The following is a 13,924-nucleotide window of genomic DNA, read 5'->3' as shown; positions in this document are numbered from 1 at the left end:
TCAAATTCTGCAGGCCAAAAATAGAGCATATATGGAGTGGCAGAACGATCTAACCTCCACTTCGAAAAGAGGCAAGTTTCAATACCTGCAGAGCAAAGTTCAGAGCGAGCCTAGTGTGATACAAGACAGATGGTAGGAAAGGAAAGCTGAAGAATTACAATATACAGACTCTCAACTCAAAAAAAGTTCTTCAGGTCTATCAAGTCTGTATATGGATCTTCTAGGACAGGCTCCATGCTGTTGCTCTCGGCTGATGGTCCTTGATCAACAAACAGGCAGAAATAAGAGATGGGCAGAACGCTTCAGCAGCCTGCTGTACAAGACTATCAACTGCCAACCCCACAGCCCTCAACCAGATTCCTCAGCGACCAGACCTTGATGCGCTTGACTTGTCTCCTTCTGTTGATGAGATCAAGAAAGCCATCAGGCAGATGAATTCAAGCAAGGCTCCAGGAAAAGATGGAATCCCAGCAGATATTTTCAAAGCGGCAGGCCCTGACATAATAGAGGTCTTCCATGATTTCCTCTTGTGCATTTGGAATGAAGAAAAGATGCCAAATGACTTTCACAATGCAAAAATTGTTGCTCTCTACAAAAACAAAGGCAGCAAAGCAGAGTGTGGCAACCACAGAGGTACCTCACTTCTGTCCACAGCTGGAAAGATTTTTGCTCCCATCATCCTGAACAGACTTACCTTTGTGGCAGAAACAAATCTATCTGAAGCTCAGAGTGGCTTTTGGCCAGGTCACAGCACAGCGGATATGACGTTCACTGGGACCAGGCCGGAGCACAGCGGATATGATGTTCACTGGGACCGGGCCGGAGCACAGCGGATATGACTTTCACTGGGACCAGGCTGGAGCACAGCGGATATGATGTTCACTGGGACCGGGCCGGAGCACAGCGGATATGATGTTCACTGGGACTGGGCCGGAGCACAGCGGATATGACTTTCACTGGGACCAGGCCGGAGCACAGCGGATATGACTTTCACTGGGACCAGGCCGGAGCACAGCGGATATGATGTTCACTGGGACCGGGCCGGAGCACAGCGGATATGATGTTCACTGGGACCGGGCCGGAGCACAGCGGATATGATGTTCACTGAGACTGGGCCGGAGCACAGCGGATATGATGTTCACTGTGACCGGGCTGGAGCACAGCGGATATGATGCTCACTGTGACCGGGCCGGAGCACAGTGGTGTAGGATCGGAATCCCCTCCAACTGGGAAAATTACAGAATATGAAAATCCCAAAAACTCATGGACATAAGAACTGTAAAATAAAAGCAAAGCCTCAGCACAAACACACCGAGGAAGGCTATACAGTAATGAGGTTAATTCTAAACATCGCAACAGAACTGATACAATTAAGAGACTGGAAAGAAGAGCATTATTACAACAATGGTGCAAGGTAACTGCTTTTGCCTGATGTAGTTAAAGGACTGAATCATATACACTGGTACAAGACAGCTGCCATCATGTAACCCAATTAAGAAATTGGGAATTCCATTAGCATAATTGACCCAGACAACGGCCATTACACAGCACCATTCGCTCCTGGCAAGGAAGGAGAAAAACAATTGATATGTCCATCACCTTTGCAGCCAGAGATCCCTCACCATGAGGTGGGATCCATTGTTTCCTGTTGTGGGAAATAACATGGGAACTGTGTATGTCTACAGCCCTGTCTAGATCAGGGCATGGAATAAACTAAAGGATCACAAGACGTTAAAGACTGAGTGATTCAGCAGGACGGCAACAGGAGATGTGTCTGTGATATTTGCAATATAGATTATTATAAAAAAGGAGGACAAAACCGGAGCAGGTTACTGCAGTCAGGAGAAAGGTCAGGATCAGCAAACCTGGCTCAGGCCTACAATCAACACTGGATGGAGCAGCTGGGTTGGGGATTTCGAGTATTCCAGCCTATTCATAGTGGTTTGAGTCTGAGGTTTGTTTGAGGGTTTGGGACTAAGACGTAGTGTTTTCCCCATAATTCTAGTGAGATTTTTAGCAAACTGTGGTGACATTGCCGGGTGAACTAGGAGCTGAGGTCAAATCATGGGAAGGTCAGCTGGGAATTGGGGGCTAATCGCAGAGGGGTTTGAACCAAGGTCAGTTAATTTTAATTTTATGTAACTTTGTGTTTTTGTTGTCTGAACTAGATTAGAGGTATCTGTATTAGTGTGGTAATCTGATGTGTAATATACCTTTAAGAAGAATGTTATAATGGAAGATCACATGAACTTAGTATCCAATAGCAAAGTCGTGCGGGCTACCTCTGAAGTTAGTAGCAGCAGAGTATAGATATAGAGTTTGAAGTGTAAGCACACGTTTAGTTGCTGCTGAGTATCTTTGTAAATAAGCACAGAGTTTCTACCAATGAAGTGTCTGCTACTCAACTCTATCATTAGTACCAAATTGGCCACCCCTTACAACAAGTTTGTGAACAGGGTCCAACAAACTGGTGGTTAGGATCCAACAATTATGGAGTTATTGCATTTAATAAAACATTAATCTTTGGTTGAGCCAAATCCTGTCTGTGTAATTTTGTTCTTCGTAAATCCTAAAGTCCAAGAACCACTTGTAAGGGGAACAGGAGTGGGAACCTCTCACTGCGGATATGAGATTCACAGTGAGACAAATCTAAGGAAAATGCCTCCAACATGGTCCTTTACTTCATTTTCGAGGCCTCGCTAAGGCCTTAGACCCAGTCAACAGGGAGGCCCTCTGGACAATCCTGGAATGGCGTGGTTGTCCAAAATAATGTGTCATGGTCAAACAGGTGCTCCACAACAGAATGACAGGCCAGGTCCTTTCAAATGGTGAATCATCAGCTCCCTTTGAGATCTCGAATGGAATGAAGCAGGGCTGCATTCTAGCACCAGTCCCCTCTAACATATTCTTCACCTGTGTCCTCAGCCATGCTATTAAGGAGCTCGAGCCAAGCACTAGGAAGGCTTCGCACCAGAGCCGTAAATCACCACAGCAGACGACTGTCCACAAAGCTCAAGATGTACACCACTCTTGTTGTTACTTCTCTCCTCTATGGCTGAGAGCCCTGAACTTTATACCACAAACACATAAGGCAGTTGGAACAATTTCAAATGCGTACTCTGTGCTCCATCCTCAACATTCACTTGCAAGACCAGATAACAAACCTCGAAATCTTAATACTTTCTGGCTTTACTCGATCTAAGACAATGCTCCTGAAAGCCCAACTGCACTGGGTAGGGCATGTAATTGGAATGGAGGACCATCGCATTCCAAGACTGTTGCGGTACGGAGAGCTCGCGTCTGACATAAGAAATGAAGGTCAGCCACGCAAGTGCTACAAAGGCATGCTGAAGGGAAATCTGAAGAGGTGCGGCATCAAGCCTAAGGAGCTGGATGAATCAGCGCGAGAAGGAACTCACTGCAGAACCCTGATCGGCAGGACCTCTGTCACTTTTGAAAAGGGTTGACGTCAACGTCTCATTATGCCATAGAGCGGCATAAGCCCACGTCACAACATAAAGAGTTCCAATGTCCCAACTGTTTCTGACTCTGTGTCCAGACTGGGACAACATAACCATCTCTGTGTTCATCGTTGATGAGTCCGCACATCCATCGCCTTCTTCAAACTGGAAGGCCAACCATCATCATGAATGGCAGGATTCTTAAATTAAGCCTAATTTGTATTGTGTCTCTCCTCCAATTAACTACCTGTTACCTCCCATTAAGATCAAGTGGCAGATGAATGCAGCAAGTATATTGTGAATCAAATACTATTTGAATTAGCCAAATTTCAGTTATTTTAAAAGTCAGATGATTTTTTTTTTCTCAAGTTGAATTGAAATGCCCCACATTTAGAAAAATATTCATAAATAGAAGGTCCATTTCCATATATTTTCTGTACTTGATGTAGATTTGAAAACCAAAGCAAAAGAATTGCCACCTGCTGCTACAAAATAGGAACAGAGTGACTGGCAATAAACAGCAGACAGCTTGTCTTTTCCTTGTCAAAGGGAGAAGGAGGGCCAGTCATGTGCCAGGTTTAATGGAATACAGCAATTCCTTGGCAGCCTAAAGATAAGTCTGTATTCCCACATAGCCTGAGGCAGGCAAGTGTCCAAAACTGTAGCTCATGGAACCAAACTCTGTCCCTATTTGTGTTTCTATTTCTTATCTGCTTGGGTGGTCCTGGTGGAATTTTGTGGGTAAGGAGCTCGGTGCTGATGTCACATTGGTGCATGAATCCTAAATTAAAGCACCAAATCTGTTACTACCAGCAACTTGACATATATCGAAATTAAAGGCAATGTGGATTTAAACTTTATATTCATCCCCCCCAAAGGCTTCATGGTCTGTGACCCATAATGGATAGACGACTAACCAAAATGATGTGTGGCAAAAGCCTAATACCAATTGAGCATATGCAATCTGCGCACCATATATTGTCCGACAGCTTTCTTTTCTCACCTGATAATCGGGCACTGTGCAATTAAATTTCTAGGCCTCTAACTTCATTTGGCATTAATGCAATAAGTCATTTTTAATTTAGATTTGTAAGTGACAAAGGAATAGCATATTTACTTCCGCACAACCTAAGGACACAAAGTTCATTAACAATTAGCCTAGTCATTGAAATTGACAACAATCACAGAAGTATAAATGATATTTGCTGGATATTAATCACATAACAAGCATCTAAATTCCTCCTGTTATTAAAAAGAGCCCCTGATGTGTCACGTGACTGATCTAATATTTATCATTCGGTACTTTAACACTGAACTGTGCTATTTTTCTCTCTCTCTCTCCAACTACTGCCACAAGCATAAGTAATTCAGATGCTTCTTGTGACAGCAGCCCTACTTTAAAGGGATCTTTGCATTTGTAGACAGCAGCTTCTGAAATGAAAGGGAAGTTCACATTAAATAATGGTTGGCATCACTTTCTACTGAACTTTGCAGTGCAGGAGGCAGCCATTCAGATTGTCAAATCAGTCCAAAATTAAACTCACTGACTGACATGCTCCTCCAGCCCTTGTATCAATCCAAATTAATCCCACTTCCCCACATTCTCCCCATAGCCCTGTATCAATGACCAAGTACACCAATAGAGCCATAGAAAAGTTACAGCACAGAAGGAAGCCATTCAGCCTATCTTGTCCATGCCAGCCCGAGGACACCCAGGTGCCCTTTCTACTCCCACTTTCCTGCATCCGGCCCAAGGCCCTGCAGCTTACAGCACTTAAGGTGCAGATCCAGGTACTTTTTAAAAGAGTTTAAAGCTTCTACCTCTACCACCAACTTGGGCAGCAAATTCCAGACATCCACTACCCTCTGTGTAAAAAAGTTCTTCCTCATGTCCCCCCTACACCTTCTGCCACTTATCTTGAGTCTGGTCCCCTGGTTCTAGAATTCTCCACCAAGGAAAACAATTTTATCCTGTCCACGCTTATCTATTCCCCTCATAATTTTGTACACCTCAATCGTCACCTCTCAGCCTTCTTTGTTCTAAGGAAAATAACCCCAATCTATCCAATCTCTCCTCATAGCTACACTTTTCTAACCCTGGCAACATTCTTGTAAACCTCCTCTGCATTCTCTCCAGAGCTATTGCGTCCTTCCTGTAAAGTGGTGACCAGAACTGCACACAATACTCCAGTTGTGGCCTCACCAGTGTTTTATACAATTCTAACATTATATCCTTACTTTTATACTCTATACCTCTGCCAGTGAAGGAGAGCATTCCACATGCCTTCTTTACAACCTTGTCTACATGAACTGCTGCCTTCAGGGACCTGTGTACTTGTACGCCAAGATCTCTCACTTCATCTACCCCTCTTAGTATATTCCCATTTATTGTGTAATCCCTGTAACTGTTTGTCCTCCCTAAATGTATGACCTCACACTTCTCTATGTTAAAATCCATCTGCCACTTTACTGCCCACTCCACCAACCCATCTATGTCATTTTGGAGATTATGGCTATCCTATACACTATCCACTGCTCGGCCAATCTTTGTGTCATCTGCAAATTTCCCAATCGTGCCCCCCACATTCACGTCCAAACCGTTAATATATAACACAAACAGCAAGGGCTCCAACACCAAGCTCTGTGGAACACCACTTGAGACAACTTTCCATTTGCAAGGGCATCCATCCACCATTAACCTTTGTTTCCTGTTACAAAGCCAACCTTTTATCCAGTTTGCTACATTACCCTGAATCCCATGGGCTTTTACTTTCCTGACCAATCTGCCATGTGGGACCTTGTCAAATGCTTTGCTAAAGTCCATTTACACAACTGCACTACCTTCATCAACCCTTCTTGTCACTTCCTCAAAGAATTCAGTCAAATTGGTGAGGCAAGACCTTCCTTTAACAAATCCATGCTGACCATCCCTGACTAGTCCATGCCTTTCCACATGACAGTTAATCCTATCTCTCAGGATTGATTCATTTAATTTGCTCACCACCGATGTAAGACTAACTGGCCTATAATTGTTTGGCATTTCCTTTGATCCTTTTTAAACAATGGAACTACGTTTGCATTTCCCCAGTCCTCCAGTACCTCCCCTGTATCTAAAATGATGGAAAATCATCCTCAGAGCCCTATTAAATAAATAAACTCTACTAGTATATAATAAATGCTATCAATCCCACTTGTAATCTCTATTAAAAGTAAATTTTAAATTTTGAAAAGTTAGTATTTTTAATATAATTTAATATCACCGTAATCCCATTCCTTGCCTTTTAATCAAATCTAGTGAGGATAAAAAACATAGCAGCCTTAAGGCACAGTTATTATCACACAGGATGTCACTCTTTAAAGAAAAACATTATTAAGAGAGCTAGCATCATTCTCCAGCTGTTCTATTAAGATTACACAGAAAATTATTCATGTAATCCAGGCACTAAAGAACGGCTCTGAAAAATCTAATCAATCAGGATTGGAAACTCATACTAACAGTTACATCTAAATTGTCTTCAGACATTGCAAACCTGGGTGGTATTTGATGAAATCTTAACTTTTACATTTCTCTGGATAAGATTAACCCCTCATTATAGTGAATACGATGGAATTCCAGCACAGCAAATATTGTGATTCATCTTTTAAGGGCTGTTGTATCTAACAATTTGTTTGTAACTTCTGCTTGTGCAGGAATCCTCCCAAACAGCAGTGTGGTCCTAAAGACCCCCTTTTCCCCATACAATTTCTGAGAAACCTGGAACAAACACACGTCAAAAGAAATGAATGTTAGAAAGAACTTATTGACCACTTCAAATCGTCCATTGTGATTTGCAGTTAATTGAGTACTTTTCGAAATACAGGGAATGTTTATACACAAATGGCAATGAGATAAATGGCCAGATAATCTGTTTCAATCATGTTGATTGAGGAGTGTCCGAGACATCATCCCTGATCTTCTTCATGTGGGATCTTTTACATCTATCTGAGAAGGCAGACTGGGCCTTAGTTTGATGTCTCATTCGAAAGACAGCCCTTCTGACAGTGCAGCACACCCTCAGTACTGCAATGAAAAACCAACCTGGATTATGTACCCAAATTTCTGGAGTTGGGGCTGGATTTTCATTTCCCAATCAAGGTGTGAATCGGGTCATGAAATGCTGAACTTAGTGTTTTTTTCCCCCTGGAAAGTTTTCATGTGGGTCAGGAAGGCCTTGAGTACAAAACACACACATACACACACACACACACACTTCTTCTGAGGTTAGGGTCTCCATCGCAGGGACCACAGGAAAATTGCATTGTCTCCCATACATAATTTTCATACACTGGTGTGATTTTGGAAGACCTGAAAAAAACACCTCCTTGAAGAGTTTTTGACCACTTGGGAAGCCTGCTGAGGAGCTTGGAACATTCAGAAAGGTAAGTGCAAAATGTTTTGACAATTTGAAATGTCACTATTAGAAGTTGTATTATGATGTAGATGTGTTTTAATGCAATGATTCATCATAGGGAACAGTCCTGCAAAAAGGTAAGTTGACTCTTACATTGACCACCTTTATGTAAGTGTTGTCATGCATTGCAGTATATTTTTCAATGGAGGAAGTGCAACCTTTGCTGATAAAAATAAATCTGCTTTTGAAGTTGAAAGAAATCCAAGCACCTGCTCCCCAACACTTATTGACATGGATTGACATAGATTTAAAGTGGAAATGAGACACCATTCTGTTCTGTCAGTTTCATGCAAGGTTGCTGATTTGTTATGATAGTGTAAGGAACATATCTTTTTATTTCTGTTGGACTGTGAATTAAAATTACACTGGCTGCAGTTTGAAAAACATGTCCACTGGAACAGGATGAGCTATATAGACAATGTCGCAGTCCAGGAACAGAGTGTGTCATGAAAGACAGGATGGTACTGGAGAGGAGCGCTGGACCAAAGGAGCTGTCTGACAACAGCAGTTTAATTGTCTCCTGACCAGGTGAAGAGCAGGGCAGCAAAAAGCTCCTGGCCCACAAAGAGAAAACATCTAAAATCTCTTTTCCTCATATCTCTATAACCTAATCTTTCTCGGAGGAAACCCCTGTAAAAAGGAAAAGGGGAAAACCACTATTAGAGACATTGAAAAGCAAGTTTTTAACCAGTGAGCTAGGTAATGAAAGTGCTGGAAGAAGGCCTTGTGTCAGCAACAAGAACTGAAAGGAATTTGGAAGACATTGATCAAAATCATCCCATTGAATCCTGTACTCTGGATTGGTGCTGTTGAACTGTTTTATCCCACCCTTAAAACCCATGTTTTATGTGGTGTGTGTGAGTGTGTGGGTGGGGATTTAAGTGTTAGAAGTTAGCAGTTCATATTTCTTTCTTTTACCACTAGTTAAAAGCAATTTGTTCAATAAACAGTCATTTACTTATTAAGTTTACAAACCTGGTGCTTGTATTCTGTTAACCTAAATTAAACAATTGGGTAGAATTGTGGCAATCTGGTGGTTCGGTCAAACTTTTCGCATTTGTCACAGCTCGGGGAACAGTGAGGCTTGATATTACAGCACACTATCCCCAGTGAGTCGTGACAACAGCCATTATGAATGCTTGGCTGGGTTTCAAAAGCTCATCATAGCTTCTGTTCAGCTCAGCAGGTTGTCGATTGATCCAAGAACGATTGAACTTTTTAACAGCCAGTAATAACAAAATAGTCCTCTGATGTGGTTTCTAAAAGAATGTTGGGAGCTGGGCTGCTGTGTTGGAGAAACAAGGCATGCTTTCTAACTTGGCCTGCCACCACACCCACACTCCTCACAAATTCCACCACAGCTCATAAAATGCACTGCAAATCTGCCCCATGTGGAAAGACAAAAATCCAGGGAAAAGTCACATGGGTCAGGTGGGCAATTTAGAAGATGTAAAAGTGCACAGATCAGGCTTTCCTGAGCCCCCCCAAAAAATCCAGCCCTTGGTCTTGAATCTACTCTCTAATAGGCAAGAGTGTTACCGCTAAGCTTTCCTTGACATCTTACCAATTTAATACTGAAAAAATAAAGGCATTAGATATTCTCAGGGATTCCATGAAGTCTCTTTGAGAACCTCCCTTACCAGGAACTACAGCTGCAGTTATTATGTAGCTAGAAAACAAATACAACACTGTTTGAACTTATTGGCACATTTAGTAAATACCGCTTTAAATTTTTTTTATTAGATAAACTTATATCTAGTCTCTGCTGAGAAGAAAATCAATGTTAAACACAACTAGATGACATCTAGGACTCTCAATCCTGCTTCTTTATTTTAATTAGTTATCTTTCCATTTAAAAAAACCTGGCACCAAAATTCAATTATTTTTTGAGTTCTGATCTTGTGTAGCTTATCGAACTAATTGAAATGTGATCATGACTTAGGCTCAGCTATTTGTTGCACAACTTAGCAGTGATTCATGCCATCACAGTACAATTAAACTACTGAAGCTTCTAAGAGATTGGAGCTGTCTTCTTGGCTTCAATGAAGGGCAGATGCAAAGACACATGGTGAATCAATAGCCTCAGTTCCAAAAGATATGTCGGATAATGGTTTCACTTTAGACTTGTGATTCAGCAGTTTCAAAATTATAACAATTGCATTCAGCCCTTCTTCATTTTACTTTTTTTTCCCCCTCTCTTCTTTTGCCTTCCTCTCCTGAGGGCACATATCCTGGGTAAACTTGCCATGTCTACCAGTGCGCCTTGTGCCCATGGTGCCATTTCCCTCAGTCTGTGATCTTACAAAGCAACCTTAATCACCACCAGGCTGAAGGGAGCAACTACAAGTTTGGCAGATTCAACAACATTTTCTGGAAAGATCCATTCGGCTATCACTTCACTAATCCATCACAGCCCCGAAGGATCTTGTACTTACAGCCTACACCTACTTCTTGTATTATGTTCTTATTCATCGCTTTTATAAATTTAATGTTTATGCAACAGTTAATGGCCTCAAAATAGTGGCTGCAGAATGGGTTCCAGCCAAACAAACAGTGATGGCAAACATCTCTTCTGTAAGTGTGTGGTTACACAGATGCAAGAGATTTGCCCAAGCAGTTTAAATATAAAACAAAAACAAAAATACCTGGAAAAACTCAGCAGGTCTGGCAGCATCTGCAGAGAGGAACACAGTTAACGTTGTGAGTCCATATGACTCTTCAACAGAACTATAGGAAAAATAGAAAAGGGGTGAAATATAAGCTGGTTTAAGGGGGAGGGGGTGGGACAAGAAGAGCTAGATAGAGGGCCAGTGATAGGTGGAGATAACCAAAAGATGTCACAGACAAAAGGACAAAGAGGTGTTGAAGGTGGTGATATTATCTAAGGAATGTGCTAATTAAGGGTAGAAAGCAGGACGAGCAAGGTACAGATAGCCCTAGTGGGGGTGGGGTGGGGTGAAGGAATCGAAAAAGGCTAAAAGGTAGAGATAAAACAATAGATGAAAATACATTTAAAAATAATGGAAATAGGTGGGAAAAGAAAAATCTATATAAATTATTGGACAAAACAAAAAGGAGGGGGAAAATCAGAAAGGCGGTGGGGATGGAGGAGAGAGTTCATAACCTAAAATTTACATGGTTACAATGTAATGTCAAAACTCTGGGACTATTTAAATCACAGAGGAACCAGAATGGTTACAACACAGAAGGAAAGCAAAGCATTCAGCCCATCAGCTGAGCCAGCTCTTGCAAAAGCAACTCACCTAGTCTCATTCCCCAACCACCCCTTTATCCTGTATCTCTGTAAACATTTTCCCTTTGGATAATTATCCAATTCTCTTTTCAAGGCCTTGATTGAATCTGCTTCCACCACACACTCAGTCAATGCATTCCAGATCCTAACCATTCACTGTCTAAAAGCATTTTTCCACATGTCATCGTTGCTACTTTTGGCAATCACCTTCAATTGGTGTCCTCTGGTTTTCAATCCTTCCACAAATGTGAACAATTTCTTTGAATCTACTCCGTCCATACCCCTCATGATTTTGACGGCCCCTATTAAATCTCACCTTAATCTCTACTCTTAAAAGGAGAATAGACTCAGCTTCTCCAATATTTTATAATTCGTTCATGGGATCTGGGCGTCACTGGCTAGGCCAGCATTTATTGCCCGTCCCTGATTGCCCTCGAGAAGGTGGTGGTGAGCTGCCTTCTTGAACTGCTACAGGTCACCTGTTGTAGGAACACTCACAGTGCTGTTAGGAAGCAAGTTCCAGGATTTTGACCCAGCGACTGTGAGGGAGTTTTCTTCATCCCTGAGACAGTTCTTGTGTATCTTTTTTGTACCCTCTCTAATACCACTAACTCCAGTTGGCTTAAAAAGTCTCCAAGGGAGGCTGAGCATGTTTTGAACCTAGTTTCATATACAATGGATCTGTGTACACTTCATGTGGTATCAGTCTCTCAGTAATTCAGTTATCGCCTCCAGAGAGCCCCACTGACACTCTCCAAGGGTCAGACCAGGGTCCAGATTCTCACTACAAATTTACTATCAGTGAGTCACACGAACTGCTTGGCAACTATGCTAGTGTAATGCTAATGTGCCATCTTATATTTTGAACTTCTCCTCAGTTTTCTCTTTGAAAGACTGAAATGCTTTGGTTTCTCCATATTTTCCCATAACTAAATCCTCTGACATGAGTCAGTCATGTGGTTGTTTTCTCTGCACTGCTTCTGAATGTATCCCTTGGGTCTTGGTAAACAGAAATGGATGCAATATTCTTAAGTGGACTGACCAGTATACAACTTCTTCTGACGCATGCTCTGCTGTGGTAGCTACATAGTTAAACATTTCATTTCTTCTCTTGGTTGTGCTGAACACCATTTTCTCTACAACTCTTTCAACTTCACCCCTATCAGTTTAGATACAAATCATGGAGCACTTCTGTTGCCTAACTGTTCTTAAGTGAAATACTTAACACTTCTCTGAATTTAATTTCATCGATTACTTACATCTTTTACTTAACTTGTTTTGAAGCACCCCCAATTGCCTTCTGATATAATTATTCCTCTCCATCCCTTTAGTATTCTCTGTGAATTTGTAAACTTTGTATCAAGCTGAAGTTAAGACTCCAATATAATTTTAAAAAGTGTTAAGATCATAACACAAATCCATCCAGAGTTTCCTCTGCTCCAATATAACACCCACAAATATTGAGTGACCTTTTAGCCACTTTCTTATCTAATCCTAAGATTTTCCAAGAAGCTCAAACAGTTTAAGTAATAGGCTTTCATGCAGAAGCTTATCATAGGCAATTTTGGAACCTAGATGCTCTTTGCATCATAGGACGTGCACTTTGGATACCAGTTCCTGAGTATTAGGCCGGATCTTCCCCCTATGGATCCAAGTTGGTTGCTGATTACTAAGTCATCATACAAGGAACCTTGAACTTAATTCTGAATAATCTATTCCATAATTTCAGTTGGATTTGAGACTGTCTGTATCATTTGCAAGTAAGCACCATTGTGTACTCATCAGTATCTTACGCATTGCCAATTCTTTCAGAGGCACTTGATGAAAAGGCAAGCTGAAACTTAATAGAAACTAATGGCATGCTCTTACTATAGCACTCACACACATCCTTGATAAAAATTGTGTCATGATTAATGTTGTTCCATTGAGGATAGTACTGATCCCAACATCTAACGGATAATAATAAGTCACTATGAAATTACTACTCATTGAGATTGTTTATGTAAGTATCCTACCTTTTCTTGGTACTGACGGCGCGATGAATCCAAAGACTGGATCAAGGCAGTTGCATGACCAATAAACATGGCATAGCAGGTGGCACCCACTATCATGCTTAGCATTGTTAGCCAGATATCTGACATGCTTTCTGGAGCTTGACGACCATACCCTATGCAGAGCATGTGGCTCATTGCCTTAAACAGTGCAAAAGAGTAGAGCTCACTCCAGGAATCATTCTGTTGAATAAGGAAAAGAAAATGGAAAATCAACAAAGTATTTAAAGACGTTGGTGAAATATGTTGTTCCCTTTTCCGTATTTATCTACCACACCTCTCCCTTTATTTGAACTCTTTAACATTTGAAAATACAAAGCAGGCCAACTTTTCTTTTTTTTAAAAAAAAGGGGAGATTGATGTTTGAATGTGATATTGTAATAATTTCATTTTTTGTGGGCATAGGGGTGGTGGAGAACAGGCCAGCAGATAAAGAGGAAGGATAAGGGGCAGGAGAAAAGGATTAAGGGCAAGGAGGAGATGAGGAAGGCTTTAGAGATGAGTATTATATGCAATTAAATAGAAACATAAATAGCATTTGCTTTGTAAGTCACTGCACTTTGAGAGTTCAAAATAACCATATATTACAATGAATTTCTATCTTTAAAGATTAAACATTTTGCAGATAGTGACACAATGTGCTTACAGAATAGTCAGGTAATATTACCTCAATTAAACAACTGGGAGATAATCTTAAACTGTAATGTA

The 13,924-nt window shown here is 41.3% G+C and overlaps 1 protein-coding gene across 1 annotated transcript in view; it reads right to left on the bottom strand.

Annotated features, from left to right (window-relative positions):
• hcn2b (hyperpolarization activated cyclic nucleotide-gated potassium channel 2b) overlaps positions 1 to 13,924 on the bottom strand; it is a 127,944-nt gene that overhangs the window by 54,532 nt on the left and 59,488 nt on the right. The window contains exon 5 of the mRNA XM_041205560.1: positions 13,181 to 13,399. Coding sequence (XP_041061494.1) covers positions 13,181 to 13,399 — 219 coding nt within the window. The remainder of the gene's footprint in view (positions 1 to 13,180; positions 13,400 to 13,924) is intronic.

Source organism: Carcharodon carcharias, chromosome 14, assembly GCF_017639515.1.
Source record: "Carcharodon carcharias isolate sCarCar2 chromosome 14, sCarCar2.pri, whole genome shotgun sequence".
Taxonomy (NCBI): domain Eukaryota; kingdom Metazoa; phylum Chordata; class Chondrichthyes; order Lamniformes; family Lamnidae; genus Carcharodon; species Carcharodon carcharias.
The sequence above is the reverse complement of the archived record's forward strand: the minus strand, read 5'-3'. Positions and strand labels throughout refer to the sequence as shown.